The sequence below is a fragment of the Furipterus horrens genome, unplaced genomic scaffold (assembly GCF_987537825.1).
Source record: "Furipterus horrens unplaced genomic scaffold, mFurHor1.1.pri manual_scaffold_4, whole genome shotgun sequence".
NCBI classification, from domain to species: domain Eukaryota; kingdom Metazoa; phylum Chordata; class Mammalia; order Chiroptera; family Furipteridae; genus Furipterus; species Furipterus horrens.
The window spans coordinates 13894418-13913971 of record NW_028327174.1 but is presented as its reverse complement, the minus strand read 5'-3'; the positions used below and the strand labels follow the sequence as shown (position 1 = coordinate 13913971).

Below are 19554 nucleotides of genomic sequence, written 5' to 3'. Positions count from 1 at the left end.
ATCGTCATTAATTCTTCTCTCTTTTTCACATCCCTTATTCCATCCATCTGCAAAACTTATTTGCTTTACCCTCAAATAATATATATTCTCGCCTCACTAATCCGAGCCTTCAGCATCTCTAGCTTGAACCACCACTGCAATTTCCTAACTGGTTATGTTCCTCCACTCTGAGTCTCAACCCCCCTTAGTCAATTCTTCACACGGCAGAACGGTGCTTTTATGATACAAAATAGATCAGTCCCCTCTCATGACACTTTGGCTTTCTTACCACATTTAGGAGGAAATCCAATGCCCTTACTACGGCCTTTGGGATCTGACCCCTGGCTTATTCCTCTGATCTTACTGTCTACTACTTCATTCCTCTCTTACTGAGCTTTAAACCCATTGGTTCCCTTGTACCTCCTTGGGCAAGTCAAGCAGGCTCCCAGTTTAGGACCTGAGCACTTTTTGTTTCCTCCACCTGGAAAGATCCCCTCGATACTCTTATGGCTTCCTTCCTCGTTTTACTCTGATCTCTGCCCAAACACATATTCTTAGATCTTTCTTGGCTCTGTCAGGGAGGAAAAATTTCTCCTCTACTCTTGTGGGTTTTTCTAGCTGGGTTAAGAATTAAGTTGAGGTGAGAGACGTTAATGGGAGAAACCCAAGTTTAATTTTGTATTTACAGTCGCCCCATAAAAAATGAGGCCCAAAGACAATCAGGCAATTGAGGCTTATATGCCATCCAGAGCTAAAGAGAAGGGATAGGCACTTGGGACTTCACATGGACATGGAAAAATAAATGTTTGCTAAACAAATGGTTGCCATGACATGCAAAGACACCAGGACACAGAGAGTACTTTCAACAAACAGGCTTTGCTAAGTCGCTGCTGGCCCACCTTACCTCAGTGTTCTTTGCAGTTACGTCTGGGGATGGCTCTTCTTCCTGAACAGGCTCTCTATCTTACTGCTTTCAGGCAGTTAAGGGGAAGGTAAAATGCTCTTCCTGAGCCTTTTGTTTCTTAAAAATAATCAGCCTAGAATAAACCTCATGCCAAAGAGACATATGTTGGAGTGGCAAAATCCTGCTCTCCTATACCTTCTTACCCTACTTTATTCTTCTTCAGGGTACAAATGATTCTTCCCTTCATTTTTTTTCTGTGAATGGAAGCAAATAAATGGGGTAGAAACTATGAGGGTTGGTTGGAGCACATGGGAACATGGGAGACTTTTTTTAAAATGAGAAAATGACAGCATGATGGGCATGATGAGGTAGAGAAGAGAAATTGATGATGCCGGAGAGGGAGGCTAATTTCAGGAGTGAAGTTATTGAAGATTGAGAAGGCAAGAAAAGATGAGAATCTGCACACAGGTGGAGAAGTTGGCCTTCTCTAAAACAGGAGTGTAGACAGGGAATGTGGCAGCTTAGTGGTTGAGAGAGAAATTGGAGGGAGTTCTGTCTAGCTGATTCTATTTTCTTAAAGTAGAAAGCAGGTTATAAGCCAATGGCAAGCTGTAGGTGTATTAGAGGTTTGAGAAAAAAGGAATAAAGATGCAATAGTCATTTTAGAAACAGGGAAAAAATATATACCAGAGATGCACATTGAGGTTTGTGGTCTTGACTTAAAAGTGAAATTACTTTTAATTTCTGTGTTTTCTCCAGCAACGTTTTGCTGCTTACATAGGGGGCAGAACATGTGGACATCTAGGTTTAACAAGGGTGGGCCTGGCCAAGTCAGTACAATTAACTGTATGTTGAGGGGGCTAGTAAGCTACTGAAGGTTTGAGCAGAGAAGATTTGGGTATCAGGAAGGTGTTCTAGCTCAGTGTGGTGAGAGGGGCTTGTTTGTAGGAGGAACAGTAGTTTAATTCAATAGGACCCTTGATCAAACACCTGTATAGATATGTTTATAGAGTGCTTAGATGTTAGAACATAGAGGGCCTTTTCAAGCATTTTTCTTCTGTTTACTATACTTAGCAGGTTCTGGGATGACAAGATAAATGAGACAAGGGTTTCCTGTCCCAAAGCTGTCTTGGATTTAAATGATTTGGAATTATTTGGAGACACAGAGGAGGGGAGGATTGATAAACACTGGATTGGAATCAGGGAAGCCCTCCCAGAGCAAGTGACGTTTCAGATGAGCTTTGAAAGAGCAGGCTCTTAGGAGGGAAGAGCATTCGGGCAGGGGTATAACATAAGCCCAGTCGAGACAATAGGATATATGACTAGAACAAATTCTGCATCATGGAAAATGTGGGGGATGAGGCACTTCTTCCGTTAACCAGCACCTAAATAGAACTAAGGAATTCTTTTTGTGTGTGACAAGGGTAAGGCATCTGGGCCCTTAACAGCAGCAAGAAAGACTTAAAATAAAAGTGAAAGTTTTGAAAAATAATGTTTTTTACTTAAAAAATAACTACCTGGAGCTACTCTAGGGATTTGTACTATGATTTGTTCATTTAAGAATAGTGTGAAGTTAAAATGCCTTACCTAGTCTTCCCTGGTATACTATTAGAAAATATTAACTATGGTAACTCTGACCTGTCTGTCATCCGGGGTGCTTAGAAATCAATCCTTATCACTTGCTTTTAGTAGTTTATTTCAAGTTAAATGATTTTAAAGTCCCTCTCCTAAGACATACTTTTGAAATAAGCTACAGTTTCTATGCATTTTTAAGGAGGAGTTTATGATCCAGGTTCATGGGCTGTTATTGTATAGATGAAATGAGCTAAGGCCTATAAAATGGTTAATACAGAAGTTGTTTTCTCCCTTAGTCCCAGCTTTCTTTCCGGCACATTTTTCATTCTTTGCTCCTTAACTCACATTGTTTCCTGAACACCTGTATGCTAGTCCCACCCTCTGTGCCAAGGACCCCAGAATCGGGTGAGGCACGCTCTCACGGAAACGCGTGGTGGTTATCATGCAGACAGTGTCAGTTTAGCGTGCGCGTGCCTGTGTGCATTCAGAAGCCGAGAGGATTGGAAAGGGCTCAAAAAGGTAGATTGCGTTTGTCTGCCAGGTCACAGGTGTGGCTTCTTGAAGCCGTAGGAAACCAGCAACCCTTTCACCCGACTGTGCTTTAGTCTGGCAGCATCCAGACAAAGAAGTGGGAAAGACATTCATTTACTTACTTATTCAGAAAACATTGGTAGCTAGCTATTCGTGCAAGATGCTGAGTAAGAATATGACTAAGAGCAGGGAAGTGTGAGAGCATGGCTCACTTGGGCAGCTGCCCGTGGCTTAGCGTGGCTGGAGTTGTGTACGCTCAGTTTTCCTTAAAACATAACATGACAACCCAAAACCTGAGTGGGAGAAAGAGGAAGAACTATAAGGGGAAGTTATGTGTTGGTGAGAATTTGTCACTTCTTTTCAGGATTAATCAGGGTGGACTAAATGTTTTCTTTTAAAAGCCTGGTAACTAACTTCCTTTAGGGAATTGCCAGGTTGACTAATCCATTACCTGAAGGCAATGGGTCCCCAACTTTGCTGTTCACTAAAATCACCCAGGGAGTTGAAAAAAAAAAAAAAAAAAAAAAGAACCACCCAGATGCTCAGGTCACACCCATACCTATTACGACAGACAATGTGGGGGTGGGAAGCCAGCGCCAGCATTTTTAAAGATCCTCCCGTGTTTACAATGGGCAGCAAAGTCCTGGAGTCACTGCCTTAGGGCCTAACCCAGTATTGTTCTTTTAAAACCCACTCTTATCTTAGGTTCTGGTTCTAAACATTCCTTAAATTGTTTTTGCTCTTTTCTTGGTTTGGGGGTCGCTATGAGCAGGAAGAGGATGTGGCGTCACCCAATTAGGGGATCCTAGTTAGCTAAGCCATTGGCGTAGGTCGCCAGCGCGCACGAGGAGTGGATTTTTGCTTTGTCATTCTGACTCTGGCTCCCGGCCCACCCGCTCAGCTCCGAGAAGGGCGTGGCTTCTTGTAGCCACTGGGAACCGGCAGCCCTCTGTCCCCTTTGCTTCAGTCCCCGCATTGCATCGGAGCAGAAGGTGCTGGGCACCCGAAGAAGAGCCTGAAGCCCTGCCTTGGGTAAACTGACAGCCAACAAAGCTCCTAGCGTTCAGGCTGTGAGCGCGCTGGGGACGTGAACACCCCGCCTGCCCGGTGCGTGATGAATGCAGGGGGAAGGGGGGTGTTTTCAGGCGTGTCTGAGTAGGGGTGAGGCTTCTCTGAGGCAAGTGAGCTTTTTGCAGCATTGCTAGTTTCGCCGGGTTAGTGAAAGCTTAGCCTGTGGTAGGTGACACCGGCCCCCAGGTGGTTTTCTTTCCCTAGCTCTTCTTTGTAGAGACAGTTTGCTTGCAGAATATCTGAGAAAATGGATTTTTGTATCGTTTCTTAGTGCAGGAGTCTTGAAATGGAGATAATCATGTGCTGAATGGATTGACAGATCCTCAACAGCGTTAAGAGAGTGTAACAATTTAAGGATGTCTTTTAAGGAATTTTCACAGCACTGAACCCTGAGAGGTTGGCAAATTATATGTATTTTCATGTGTAAGGCTCAGAATCATATGAGTTGCCCCAGGCAATTAAATGGGACAGCTTAGAGTGGAACCAGTGCTTTTATCTGACTATATCAGGTATTGCAGTGTGGCGAATAAAAGCGTACACCACATTGCCTGGGTGCGAATACTGGATTTGCTGTTGACCAGCTACGTGACCTTGGGCAAATTAGCTTTTCTGTGCCTCAGTTTACCTATCTGTGAAATGGACCTCATAGGCCCCACTTCAAAGAGGGAGTTGTGAAGATTGTGTTCATATATGCAAAACACTATGGAAGTGTTAGCTGCTGTTATCATTATGGTTACTATCAAACAACTATACTTTTGAGTATTGGTGTGGTTTTTGTCTCATGAATGGGCCTGAGGTCAGTGTAACTGGAGTCTATTTTTAGTTCTCTCACTGACTCACTCTCTGAATAAAATCGGACCATTAGGTCCCACATGCCACATGGGGCATTGCTATATTGCTTCAAGGTTCTTAAATAAATAACCCTAAGTGGGCAGAGTGTTCATAACTTTGCCCCATGGGTTCAAATGTCAAAGACACATTGGAAGTTGGATTTTGGCATTCTGTATATATGCAGCGTTCAGAGAAAGATTAAGTTACGAGGTGTTTTATAAAAGCTGAGATCACTGCCTTAAGCTTCCTTTTCGAGGCTGTCCTGAATTCCGGATTTGCTGGGAAAGTAGGACGTGTAAGTGTAGCGAGCCTTGCCATGATCTGAGTCTGGGCGGAACGCTGGCGTTTTGTCCTCGTGTCTCCAGCTTCTGGTCAGGTGTGCCGGGTCCAGGGTCCGCGAGCCCGGTCTCGGGCCTCGGTAGCCGGCGGGCCGGGGCGGGTGGCGCTGTGCTGCGGGGAGGGCAGGGGAGGCGAGGCGGCGGCGTGTGCCGATTGCCGGAGGGGCGCGCTCTGGGGACGCAGAGGCCCCGCCCCCGTCGCGCACTTCCCGCCGGGGCCCTGGGTCGGAAGGCTGACCCGCTCCCTCTCTGCTTCTGTGCAGCAGCGGACGGGCCGGGCCTCCGGCGGGCGCTGGCCGAGCTGACCTCGGAGACCGACGGCCCTGTCGTGTTTGTGAGACGAGGAAGCTAGGCGGTCATGGTCCGACCCTGAAGGTAGGTAGGAGTCACTACCGTCTCTTCCGCCGGCCTGAGCTGGGAGTGAGACCACTGGTCGCCGACCGACTTTCAAAGCCAGGGCGTGTGAACGACCCTCGGACTGCGTCCGGCTTAGAAAATGAGGACGAAACACACAGGGGGTGGCCCACGTGGTAATCGAAGTTGAGGAAACTGTGGGTAAATCTCTGAACTGGGGAAGGATGTATCTCACTATTTTCATCTCTTAAAATGAGTTTTTAAAAGTGTCCTTTTCCTCCTATTGTCTGTCCATTCCTCTTCCCCCCCCCCCCCCAGTACCTCTAAATACTTAAAAACTTTTAGAGAAGTGTAAACTTGTTTGTTTAGGGAAGTACTGAGGAAAGGGGATCAGGAAATGCTTATCTTTTTTGGGGGGTCTCTTATCTTCCTTTTTAATTCTCTGGGAGGGAAAACTGAAACCCCAGGTGCAGGGGAGAGCAACCAGGAAGTTCGCTGAGTGGTTTTATTTCTCTTCAGGTATCTCTTTTCTAGCCCGGAGGTAACAATTGGGTGGAGGGAAAAGAGAAATATTTCCTTTGGCTGGTGGCAAGCGTGGTGACCTTCCTACCATAGGACCGTCCACTGAGGGTGGATGGGTCATGGAGGCTGGCTGCATGTTTAGGGGGATGTAGTAACATGGATGATCTGCATCAGGCCTGGTTGGCTACCAGGTTAGAAAGCCTCATAATCCCATCACCTTGATGCATCTTTAATTTCTGCTAATTACCTTTTTTTTGTCCTTGTCTGTATCTTATATAATTTTTAAGAAATGGAACTCATATTTGAACACTTCCTTCTGAGAAAGTAAACGTGAGGCCTGAGTTAAATGTAAAATATGTTTAGATGTGTGTCTTTAGGAAGGATATTAGTAATTAATTTGCATTTTTATTACCTTCTAAAAGAATTTTATTTACAGTTCTGAAAAATGGGTATAGGAAATGGAGATAGACTTCAAAGACAAATAGCAAGTTAATGGAACATAAAGAGATAAAAAGGCTTGTGGCTTGATTTAAAATTATTGTGTTACTCAGACCTTTAGTTTGCAGGGAAAAATAAGACAAAGGTCTATTAATATTCCTTCCTGTCTGATTGATCTCTGTGTTCTACCTGTGTCATCAAATTGCACTTAAAAAGTTATATAGGCATTTGATCTTTATGTAAATTCTATAGATGATCCTGATTTCACATCAATGGGAGTAAAAAGAATCACTTTTATAAGCTCTGGACCCATTTTATTGATATGATCTGATGTTTTCAATTTCATGTGATCACAGGTAATTTCAGACATTTAGTGAAGTACAATGCCATGAACGAAAGGCACACCATCAACTCATAATTAAGTCATTTGGCACATCTCTTTTAAGTTAACTTACCACTCAGGTTTGTATCATTTGATTTATTTTTGTTTTTTTTAACTTATTTTTTATTTTTTAATTATATTTTATTGATAATACTATTACAGTTGTCCAGATTTTTCCCCCCTTCATCCCCCTCTACCCAGTACCCCTCACTCCCTCAGGCGATCCTCTCACCCATGTCCATGGGCCCTGCGTGTAAGTTTTTTGGCTACTCCATTTCCTGTACTGTACTTTCCATCCCTGTGGCTATTCTGTAACTACCTATTTGTACTACTTTTTTTTTTTTTTTTTTTTAATTTTATTTATATATTTTCAGAGAGAGGGGAAGGGAGGGAGGAAGAGAGGGAGAGAAACATCAAAGTGTGGTTGCTTCTCTCGTACCCCTAACTGGGCACCTGGCTTGCAACCCAGGCATGTGCCCTGACTGGGAATTGAACCAGCAGCCCTTTGGTTCACAGGATGGTGCTCAATCCACGGAGCCACACCAGCCAGGGCTATTTGTACTTCTTAATCCCCTCACTTCTTCACCCATTTCCCCCCACCCCCTCCCATCTGGCAACCATCAAAATGTTCTCCGTATCCATGATTCTATCTATTATTCTTATTTGCTTAGTTTGTTTTTAAGTTTCAATTGTTGATAGATATGTATTTATTGCCATTTTATTGTTCAAAGTTTTTATCTTTTATCTTAAATAAGTTCCTTTAACATTTCATATATAATGGTTTGGTGATGATGAACTCCTTTAGTGTTTTCTTATCTGGGAAGCTCTTTATCTGCCCTTCGATTCTAAATGATAGCTTTGCTGGGTAGAGCAATCTTAGCTGTAGGTCCCTGCTTTTCATGACTTTGAATATTTCTTACTAATCCCTACTAGCCTACAAAGTTTCTTTTGAGAAATCAGCTAACAGTCTTTTGGGAACCCCTCTGTAGGCAACTAACTTCTTTTCTCTTACTGCTTCTAAGATTTTCTCTTTATCTTTAATCTTTAGCATTTTAATTATGGTGTGTCTTGGAGTGGGCCTCTTTGTATCCATCTTGTTGGGACTCTGTGTGCTTCCTGGACTTGCTTGTCTATTTCCTTCACCAAATTAGGGAAGTTTTCTTTCACTGTTTTTTTCAATTAGGTTTCCAATTTATTGCTCTTTCTCTTCTCCTTCTGGCACCCCAGTTATCCAAATGTTGGACATCTTGAAGTTGTCCCAGAGGTTGCTTATACTAATTTATTTTTTTGGATTCTTTTTTTCTTCTTGTTCTGATTAGTTGTTTTTTGCTTCCTTATGTTCCAAATCATTGATTTTATTTTCTGCTTCATCCACTCTACTGTTGTTTCCCCTAAATTGTCCTTTATTTCAATTAGTATATCCTTCCTTTTTGACTGGGTCTTTTTCATGCTGTTTAGGTCCTTACTACATTCCTTGAGTACCCTTATAACCAGTGTTTTGAACTCTGCATCGGATAGATTGCTTATCTCCATTTTGATTAGCTTTTTCTGAAGTTTTGATCTGTTCTTTCATTTAGGCCATGTTTCTTTGTCTCCTCATTTTGGCAGCCTGCCTTTGTTTGTTTCTATGTATTAGGTAGAGCTGCTTTGACGCCGTGTCTTGATAGTGTGGCCTAATGTATAGGTGTCCTGTAGGATCCAGTGGCACAGCCTCCTCTATCACCCAAGCTGGGTACTTGAGGTCTGCCCTTCATGTGGGCTGAGTACACCCTCCTCTTGTAGTTGAGCCTTGGTTGCTGTTGGCAGATCAATGGGAGGGATTTACCCAGGCCAGTGAGCTGACCACCGGCTTCCGCCCTCTGTGGAGGGTTAGCCGTAGGCGTGGCCTGTAGAGTGCTAAGGAATGAAGGAAGAGACACAACTGGTAAGGACCACTGGTTTGAAATGTTTATGAATTTCCAGCCAATTGTTGCCCATATTTGGGGCTAAATGGTGGGTTCTGAAATTCTTTAGGGAATCTTGAGTTTGAGTGGAGACATTTATTTAGTGGAGAACAGAGTGGTAATAGAATTAGTGGTAAAATCCTAAAGTCCACACCTTAAAAAAAAGTTTAAGATTGCATACTTTGATGGTAGCGTAGATAACGGAGAGAGAGCTTTTAAAAATGTCTGCTTCTCTCTTCTCCTCTTAATAGTTTCTTCCTTTGTCTCCCTTTCCCCCCTCAATAAATAACAGCAACAACTACAGGACTCACCTTGCTTTCAGTGTACTTATAGGAGACAGAGGAGTGAGAATCTTATTGGAAAGAACTAATAAGGTTAGATGACTACCTACATAGTAAGAAGGTCTTTAAAAAGTGTTTCAGAAAACTTGTATGGGTCACCTGCACAGAATCCTCTGGAGTGCTTATGAAATGTGCATGCCAGGGCTTTACCTGAGGTCTTGCTAAGTAAATGCTCTGGAAGGTGCTAGAATCTGTATTTACTTATCTATCTATCTGTCTATCTATCTATTTATTTATTTATTTTGCAAGACCCCTCAGGTCATTCTTATGATAAATTCCAAATTTGAGACTGACTTCAATGTATAAGGTAGTTTGGTCAGGACCAGTTGCTAAATAATTAGAAGTGGGGTAAACCAAAGACTACTCTTGAATACCTGAAATTTAATAGAAGATAGCAAATGGTAACTCAGTAGGTGAGTAACAATTTATACCTGACTAGAATAATAGGGAAGTATGCTAGGGCCTGTATTTCCATGTTGAGACCCAGTGCCTCCTCCTCCCACTTTAACCCAGTGACAACACAAACCCTTTTTTGCTGTGTAGCTTGTTCTTTTACAGTACGTGTCACTATCCTGGTGGTCTGGGGTTCAGATTTCCTTGCACCTTTCCTGTCTGTTCCCGGGCCTGTTTCCTGTGTATGTGCCTACCACCTCTATTAGAGGTGCCCAGGCTATTTCAGGTGCTCATTTCCTCTAGCCCAAACCATTGCATTAGTCTCCACCTTGCTTTCCACTTCTGAGCTTTTTCCCTCTCCAGTCCATCCGCTGTCAGAATAACCTTTCTGATTGCTTCTTTACTGCCCCCAGATCTGCATCCGTGGTAATGTGCACATTCCTTAGTTTGGTATTCTGTGTCCTGAGGGATCAGGCCCCCACTTACTTTTCTGGTTATCTTCTGCTTTGCTCCCTCACCCACAGGAAGCTCCTGTGAATACTGTTACAGCTAGAGTCCCTCAAGTTTCCCCTTCTCATTCTGTTCATTTCATTTCATTTCTGTTGTTTCGTTCTGACTTCCTGCTCAAACTCACTTTTCCAACTGCCTGTTTCAGAATACAAGGCCAGATTTGCCCATTCTTTCCTTCCTCTTCCTCCCCACAGCACTCTGATAAATCCTCCTCTGTGGAAAAGGAAGAAGCCCACCAATGATTTTTTTTTTTTTTGGCTTTCATATCAAAACTCGAGAGTTAGTTGTATTTGTGTCTGTGATCCCAGGTCAATATTAGATAGAGCTCAGCAAATATTTAAGACATGCCTATTAATGATAGTAGCTACCATTTTTTGAATGTCTTACTATGCGTTAGACTCTAAGTGCAGTAATATTTGCTTGATTAGATCCTTAAAGTCCTATGAAGGAAGTGAGTTACCATCCAGTTTTACATATGAGAAAATGGATGCCCTGAGAATTTAAGGAGCATGCCCAGTACACAGTAATTAAGTGGCAGAGCCAGGAATGGAACCTACACCTGTCTATAAAGTTCACTCAGTTGTACTCACACTTCTGGCACTTGGCTTTGTGTTATTGCTACTGGGATACATGCCTGATCTCCCTGATGTGCTGGGTGCTCATGATTCAGGGCTGACCCCATGCAAATCTTGGTATTCCTAGCATAGCTCTGGCAAATTGGAATTCATTCATTAGATGCTTGCTGAATGGAACTGCATTCCTCTGTGCCTACTAAATTGTAGCTTCCTTTAGGATGAAAATGATTTATTTTTATAGCTTCTCTGTGTTGTAACACCTAGTATGCATTTTCAGTTAATATTTATTGAATGAATGGATGATGGTAGGGCTATAGGAGACTTACTTAAGTGAGGGTTTAGCTACAAGGTATCTGATTTTGTGAAGGTGGACTGTCTTTATCAGAGACCAAGACCTCAGATGTTCAGGAGAGAGTCTAGGAAGCATATAGAGCCGTTCAGAATTTTGAAGAGTGGTGTTGTCCATCTTCAGCAGCCTGTGCAGGTACGTCCAGGTCAGCTGAGAAGCAAGTCAGATTACGTCTGTTTAGCTACTGTTTATTGAGTGCCTGTGTTCTCAACATTGAGCTAGACACTTATCTCTAAAACAAGTCTGTAGGCCAATGTGTGTACTTTAAAATACATTGGTCAACTCTGTATATGTTTTTTATTGAGAGTCATAATCACTCTGCATGGCAGAGAAGAGATGCACTAGACTCATTTGACAAATGAGGAGATTCCAATTGAAGAAAGTAAGTGGAAACTAATATAGTTTTGATTTGCACTCAGGCCTCCAGAGCAAAGTTCCTTCCAGGCTGCCTCCTTTGAAAGCCATGTACACAGTGCTTTCCTACACCCAGTCTACCAAAACCATGTTCCTGGTCATTGCTGACTACTGAGGTGTCCCAAGAGAGTTGATAATTGCTCTTACAACCTGAAAGGTCCTATTCTCCTCATGTCACACCCTTGTTTACATTAGTTCTTGAGGCTTGGCAAGTCAGACTCACTGGGTTTGCTAAAGTGTCAGTTAAGTGTATGACTTTTACCACAAAGAGGTGTGGAGGTTTTAAATACTCTGAAATGTGTCAGTGAATGGCTCCAAATTATTTTGTGGGGCTTGACTGTCATTTTATCTTTTACTCACTAATAATAAAGAAATATTTGAATAGAATAGTTATTCAAACCTCTTTTGGATACTGCGAAAATCAAAGGAACCATTAAGGAGGAAAAGGAACATAAATAATCTTGCATATAGTTTCAGAGTCTCTGTGGATCTGCTTCAGAATATCTAGTAGACAGGTTTACCTTTGAAAGTACTATTACACACTTACGTGTTAGAATGCAGGACTTACACTCTTAATGTCTATTTGTTATAGAGTAATTCTGAAATAAAAATCCCACTGGAAAATATTGTGGACCCTATGTGTGTTCTTTTTTTATTTGGCCAGAGAGAGACCTGTAATTTAAGACATTCATTCTATCATGTTTGTGTTGAGGACAGGGGGTTGTGGGAAAGAGCTTAAGAATGCTTGGAATGAATGAATCTGAACTCCTAGCAAAAGGACTGGAAAATAATGTAGGAGGGAAAACTGAAGATACTAAGAAAGGAAATGGAGGACCATATCGAGCCCTTGGCGGCAACTCCTGTAGGGAGGAGGGGAGCTGAATTATCTTGAAGGCCAAGCTGTGTGTCATTGGTTGCCCGAACTAGTTTTATTGCATGAGAAAGGTAGGCTTTAGTGATTTTTTTCTAAGTACTAGTGTGTTTTTGCTTTCTGTTACAAGACATAACTGAAATTGTGTATTGCTATTCTTTCTTTTTTAAAGTGGCATTTATATAATTATTACCAGTAATTTGATCTTAGGTTAGAAAGTCACTGTTCAGTGATTTAAGGATTCACAAGTGTTGAAATTTCCATTCTAAAAGTGATTAAGGAAAGTCATTAGACATGAAATTTTTCCTTTGAGGCTGCACCTGAACCTTGTGTTCTAAAGGCAGATGAAGGCAGAATATAATGTGAGTATGGCTTAATGAGGATGATTTAAGTTACATGTTACTAAGATTCCTTAGGGACAGGGATCTAGCATAGAATGAATTCAACACTGGAACTCACAACTTAATAATATGATGCTGTCTTTATGTGTTCTGTTGCTTCAGGCAAATTGTGTAGGCTGTTATCTCCTGAGAAATCCCTGTAAATAGTATTAGTAATACTTTATAAGTAGGTTAGGAGAATTAATTTACTTTTGTAAAACATTTTGAAATTCTTAGATGAAAGGCTCTGTATGGAGCAAATTGGTATCAGCCTGTTTTCCCTTTTCTGAGCCAGGAGGAAATAGGCACCTTAGGGTGGGAAGGTTGACTTACCTTTTGGAGTTCTTTTATAAGTTACTTTTATTGAGTTTGAAGTGGATATCAGAAGTCCCCAAGAATATGGTTAACAATAAAAGCAAACATTTTTTTTGGATTTGGGAGTTGGAATTAGCTATGCATTTTCATCTAAGATTTAAAACAGGTTTAAATATTAGTTTGTAGTTGGCCAGACTTGGGGGCAAAATGTGGCACTTTATTGATCCTGGGTCCCAGCTTTGTTTTTCTCTTGCTTTTTTCAGACAAGGGTAAGGCTGACTTTCTGAAAAGCAGTCGACTTTTATTTTCAACGTGTAGAATCTCTCTCTTAACCTAATCTTTGAAATTAAATCCGTTGCTGCCAAGTAACTTGCAGTAGGTCCTGGAACTAAGTTTTTCATTTATATTCATTTATATATTCAAATGTGCATACTCAGTTGCATCCCTGTGAAAACAGCTTTGCTTGGAAGATCTATATACCACGTTCTTGCTTTAGAGAAGCCAGCAGTCTTAATAGGGCAGAATAATTTATATGCACAAGTACCCATAATGCATGGTGTTTTTGAAAAATGTATGCTTCTTCAATTACTCCTACTTAAAGAAATAATGTGGGCGATAATTAAATATTTTGGAAAAACTTAACAGGTTTTGCTTTTCATGCATTTGCAAGAACCTTTCTGCTAATGTCAAAGAAAAATGAACCATTACAACATGTATCCCAAGTCTGGATTCTGAACAAATTGTCATACGATCTTCCACTTGCCAGTCATGTTGAAAGCTCCCACTTCCAAAACAATAAAGGTATCTTTCGTGATTAAAAAAAGGAAAGAAAAGGAAAGGAAAATGAACCAGTCTAGATGCAAAGGAAGGCAGGCAGGGCTAATTTACTTCTCGGTGCCTTGAAACCAGAGTTGACAGATGATGTGGTTTGTGTTCTCTCTCTCTCTCCAGCTCCCTCTCTTACTCCCTCTCTCCTTTAAAAGGGGCACTTGTTGCAGTGGTTAAAACTTTTGATCTTGTGGGTTGAGTGCATGTTCTCAAAAACAAAATTATTCCTTTTTAATGTTATGTGTACTTGCTGCTTGTGTGCCTGCTGAGCTGAGCCCTTTCTCAAGCTGTACTGGAATTCCCAGCGAACTAGTGGGTGCATTTTCCTGTTTAGATTAGTCATCCGATTTACAGCATTCACTCTTATATCCTTATAATAGGTTGTGTTTAAAATTTTCATAGCTTTGCTCACCTTTTAGGGTTCAGATCTACCATCCATTCAGTCTGTGGACTTTAGCCTTTGGCAAGCTTTCAAATAAACAGCTCTTTTGCAGAGAAAGTAACCACTTTATTCTTCCACCCTTGGATCGTGGAACCAAAGGTCGCGTGTGTAATACTCCCCTCCCATCCCCCTCTCCCCGCCCATCTTTGAGCTCCCTCTAGCAGCGAAATTCGAAATTCGCACACTTGGCGAATACCCCCGACCTCCCTCCCGTGAGGTAGGTTAGAGAGTGTTAAGCCTTTGAGGGCCCACGAAAGTAATTGACGCAATTTACATTTGTATAATGAGTTGACACAACCGCCTTGCAAATGGACCCTTAGAGTTCAGCCTGTTTGTGTAGAGATTCTGTAGGTCACACTCCTTGGCCTTAGGGGCAGTTTATAACCTAGTCAGATTTAGTTCTCAAGACAAACAAACAAACAAAATCAAAAAGACTTTGAATCCTAGTAAGGATGAAAAATGAAGGTCAACTTAATTGGAGTATGTGACAGCAAATGTTTTTAAGTCAAGACCTTTAGTTTTCCCACAGTTTTGTCATAGATCATCCAGGTGTTTCTTCGAAAGCTACATGATACTGTCTGTAAACGCTAAAAAAGTACCTATTGCTGAAACGCGTGTTATTTCAGTGTGGAGTTAGGACCGATGGTTGCGTCTGTGCGCGTAGGCGGGGGGCTTCTTTGCCGACGCGCTGCTCCCGGGTTCCGCGGGGCGGGGCTGTCGGGGGCGGGGCTGTCGGGGGGCGGGGCTTCCTAGCTACGCCACCAGAGCGCAGGGGCGGGGCGGACGTCTTCCTCCTCTCGGACAGACGCCTTCGATTTCTGCCGTTGGGAAGGCCGTTAGCGGAGCGCCACCCGAGCTCCCGTGGTCACCAGCATGACTGACAAAAAAGATTCTCTGAGGGGAGGCGAAGAGAAAGCGGAGGAGCGGATGGCGCGTACCATCACCAGTAGTGCGTACTCTACGAAACAGGCGGCGGCGGAGGAAGAACCCATGAAGGTGGAAGCGGCGGTGGGGGCTGATGGCTGCTCTGACAGCTGCTCTGACGGCTCCTCTGACAGCTGCTCTGATGGCTGCTCTGATGGCTGCTCTGACAGCTGCTCTGGCGGCTGCTCTGACGGCTGCTCTGACGACCTCAGCTGCGGGGAGGCCCACATAGATCCCAGTCTCCTAGGGCTTGCGGCTGACGAGGAAAAATGCCGGCATATCCGCAAGCAGTACCGGCAGCTCATCAATAACGTGCAGCAGAACCGTGAAGCCATAGTGAACACGGCGAGCGACTCCTTAACCGAGGCTCTTGAGGAAGCCAATGTCCTGTTTGATGGAGTGAGCCGAACAAGAGAAGCAGCTCTCGATGCCCAGTTTCTTGTTTTGGCTTCTGATTTGGGTAAAGAGAAAGCAAGGCAGCTAAACTCGAATATGAGCTATTTTAATCAAGTAGCATTTTGTGACTTTTTGTTTATATTTGTTGGTCTGAACTGGATGGAAGATGGTCAACATAACGAGTTGAGTGGTTGTGATGATAATATAGCTCTTTCCTTCTGGGAGACAGTGCAAAAAGAAGCAACGTCCTGGATATTGCAGGCTGAAACATTCCACTTTATTTTTGGTTCATTCCAATCAGCGTCTTCTACACCAAAGCGCCGATCTGGACACCATAAAAAAGCTCACAGATTGGAAGAAAATAGGGATATGCCTACAAAGCTGAGGAAGCTGGACCTGAGTAGTAATCCAGAAGGGACAGAAAGAGAAGTAGAGAGAATCTTGGGATTGTTGCAAGGGTACTTTCGAAAGTATCCTGATACTCCTGTGTCCTATTTTGAGTTTGTGATTGATCCAAAATCTTTTTCTCGTACCGTGGAGAATATATTTTATGTTTCTTTCATTATAAGAGATGGTTTTGCAAGAATAAGGCTTGACCAAGACAGGCTGCCGATATTAGAGCCAATTAATTTTAACCAAGTGGGTGAGGGAAATGATCCCAGTTTCCATGGCAGGAAACAAGGAGTTATATCTTTGAGTTTACAGGACTGGAAAAATATTGTGTCAACTTTTGAAATTTCAGAGGCTATGATCACAGACTCCTACTAAGTAATTTTGTTCTTAGTATAGGGTGCATTTTGTGGCTTTTCTAAAAGATTTCAAAATAGAATGCAAAATCCAAATAGAAGCACGTATTGTATTTTATGAAGTGAAAAAGCATTTTCAAGAACTTCAGAAATTGTTTTCCTGTACCGTGCATTTTTTTTTCTTGGTAGTTTCTAAGGTGGTTATGATCTTCTGTTACTAACAAAAATTTACTGGCATCTTCATGGAAAATCTTTTTGAATGTCCTTTAAGACTTTATTAATAAAAATCACTTCAAAATTTCATAAATTAAAAGGTATTTGATAATTTACAAAAAAGAATTCATTATGATGCTCTGTGATACTGCGTTCCTCTGTTAGAGGGAACCAAGGGAATCCCATATGGAACTCCTAATCGGGTGGGGGAAAGAGTGGGTAAAAAAATGGTAAAGAAAAACTATTGGTTGGGCAATGGACATGCAATATTATTAACACTGTGAAAAAAAAAAGATAAGGTGCCTTGCTTCATTGCTAGGAGGACTCAGATTAACTAGCGAGTATCCATATTCTAAATAATTCTTCTGTGATTAGACTCAAAAGAAATAGATTATCTACTGTATTAGGTGAGGCATCAACTAAATGCTGAAAGGTGAGTAGGAATTGTTCACAGATCAGAACGGTATACCGAGCAGGGGACATGGAAGCCAAATATATGGAATTGTGAAGTTACGGCACCAGAAAACCATAACATTTTTAAAAAAACTATTCCATTTGAATGTTAACTGGGCAAAAATTGAATTACCTTGTTGATTAGTCCTCAGAGATAGAAGATTTTTTTCTTTTAGATGATTTCAAACAACATCTTTTAACATCCAGTTCTAGTCTTTATCTACTTAGTTCATTTCTTCTCTGGCCCCCTGTTTCCCTCTGTAACTTCTGCTAGTACACAGTGTCCTTCAGAAATCAGTGATGTTTCATTATGTAGCAACCTTGAATATTTGTTCCCAATTCAATTTTGCATTTCTTAATAAGGCTTTAAATGCCTGGAAACTGTTCCTGTTTAATCTGAAATAAAGACTAATTTATTTATAAAGCCATACACCTTTTTTCTTTTTATTACTTTCAATTGTTTTAAAAATATAAAGTACACCCTTATTTGGAGGTTATTGTCAGAAATTTAGGTCTTTAAGAAAACAGTTTTTGAAGGTGCAGAGAGCATGCCTAGAGGCCTTTTTTCTTTATCCCTATTGGAATTTACTCTTTGATACTGTGGATTTTGCCATTAAACATTATTTTGCAAGTGGATAAGTGTTGCATAGCAGTAATGATAAATTTTTCTAGTAAGTCTACTGTGGTATGTGGAGGGGAAATCCGAAGACTAAATGAATGACATCAAATTGAGAGGAGAGATCTTATATGGGGGAGAAGGGCAGAAGGTTGTTTAGTAGTAATAAGGAAGGCTTTTAGCAAAAAAAGAAATTTCTCATGAAACCTGGCCAATTATTTTCCCAGTAGATGAACCCTTAGAGTTCGTGGTCAGTTTGTAGTGGAGGTTCTGCATTGCATGATCCTCAACCTTCCCCGCCACAGTTCGTAATCTAGATGGATTAGTTCTCACACAAAAATTTGAAGGAATGCTGACTCTTCTTGGTGTCTACCATCCTTTTATTTAGCAGTTGGGAAAGCATCTTTTGGTCTTGCTGATCCTCACTTTAGCATATCTCTACTAACTGAGTTCCTTGGTTTCCAGAGATTTGCTGTTTAAGGAAAAGATACCCTTAAAATGATAGCAAAAAGATCTTGTTTCAATTCTTTACTTGCCAGCAGATTGCTGTGTTAAGTGCCTAGTGTCTTTACTAGGAGTATTTGAGACTTCGTGATGACTAAAAACGTTCATAGAGAATGTGAAGGCTTGGGGTCTTCTCTGCTGTTATAGTTGTTAAGATATAAATCAAGTTGACCATTTCTTTTTGTCTTTACTGGTTGGCGTGATACCTGGGTTGCTTCATCACTTTGAAATTCAAATAACAGCTTGCTTACCTTGAAGAAAAAGGAGAATTGACCAATAGATAATTTTAATTATAGAGATTAGGTATCAACTGAAGTGGAAATCTGCTGGTTTCCTACTAATGGAGTGGCTTAAGTTTCACTGGTTCAATACAATCAGCTGAATTTAAGGAGAGTACTATGAAAAAAATTTTTTTTTCTTACCCGAACTTTGTTGGATAACAACCACTTTCTTATCTAAGGACCTGGGATCAGATCCTGATCCTTTAACATTCTGGTGAGACTTTGGGCAAATTATTGAATCTGTAAACCTTAGATTTTTGATTTACTGAGTGAGAATAATAACAGTCTAAAGTTTAGAGAACATATGTGACAAGTACTTTGAAATATGAATAACTGAGTATGGCATAGTGAGAAAAGAGATTTGTAGTCATACAGACCTGGGTTCCATTCTGGACTCAAGGGCAAGGTTCTTAATCTCTAAGGGCTTTTATATTGTCATTTCTGAAATGGGAAAGACACCTGCTTGGAAGAGGATTGTGAGCTTTGAATGGGGTAGAACAGCCTGTGCTAAGTACCCTGACAATGTGTGTGAATATAGCTGCGGGAAAGAAAAGAAGAATGTTGTTTGGGAACTTTAAGGAGACAATGGAGAAATGGAACTTAGGTTGGAATCTTAGAATGTTGAACTCTTAGGATCTTTGAACTCTTCAGTCTGTCTATGTACTGGGTCACAATTTGATTGGAAGAGGATATTTCAGGTGGGGGGCAGTGCAGGGAAGTCCAAGGGACAACTGTTCAACACTCCAGTGCTTTTGGACTTAGTCCCAGGAAGGTTGCCTTCTTTAGGTAGGGGAGAGTTAGTAACTTACAGGGATTTTGCCTCCTAGCCACTGTGCTAATATGTATTATCTCACTTAAACTCTGCAGTTTGGTGAGTTACAGGGGTATGTTAGCTTAACTTTACAAGTGAAAAGACGAGACGTCTAAGAACTAAGCAGTTAGCCCAAGTTACCAAGCTTAGCAAGCTGTAGAGTATTTTACCCCAGGTCAGTTCAACACCAGAACTCATGTATAATGGTAAGAAAACCCAGTATAAATCTGTGTCTAAGGATATAAATCATGTTTTGGGGAAAATAAAGATTACTTATTCTAATTTTAAGTAAATTCAGTACACTTGAATTGCTTTTGGCCTTCT

The 19554-nt window shown here is 41.5% G+C and overlaps 2 protein-coding genes across 4 annotated transcripts in view; both read left to right on the top strand.

Annotated features, from left to right (window-relative positions):
* The first annotated feature begins 3920 nt into the window (after positions 1-3920).
* The window catches only part of TXNRD1 (thioredoxin reductase 1), a 51005-nt gene continuing 35371 nt past the window's right edge, over positions 3921-19554 (top strand). Inside the window, exon 1 of one of the 3 annotated variants that reach the window (XM_090272583.1) lies at positions 3921-4096. The gene's annotated coding sequence lies outside the window, so the exon portion shown is untranslated. Of the gene's footprint in view, positions 4097-5496; positions 5605-6939; positions 7006-19554 lie in introns of those variants that run through there. The other 2 variants (XM_090272585.1, XM_090272584.1) reach the window with 2 other exon arrangements.
* EID3 (EP300 interacting inhibitor of differentiation 3) lies at positions 15071-16653 on the top strand. The gene has a single exon (XM_090275348.1). It carries the CDS (start codon positions 15160-15162, stop codon positions 16372-16374), a length of 1215 nt encoding a protein of 404 aa, XP_090131474.1. The 5' UTR covers positions 15071-15159; the 3' UTR covers positions 16375-16653.

Excerpts from the sequence above, each read along its gene's own strand:
- EID3 (XM_090275348.1), top strand. The coding sequence starts at position 15,160 with ATGACTGACAAAAAAGATTCTCTGAGGGGAGGCGAAGAGAAAGCGGAG.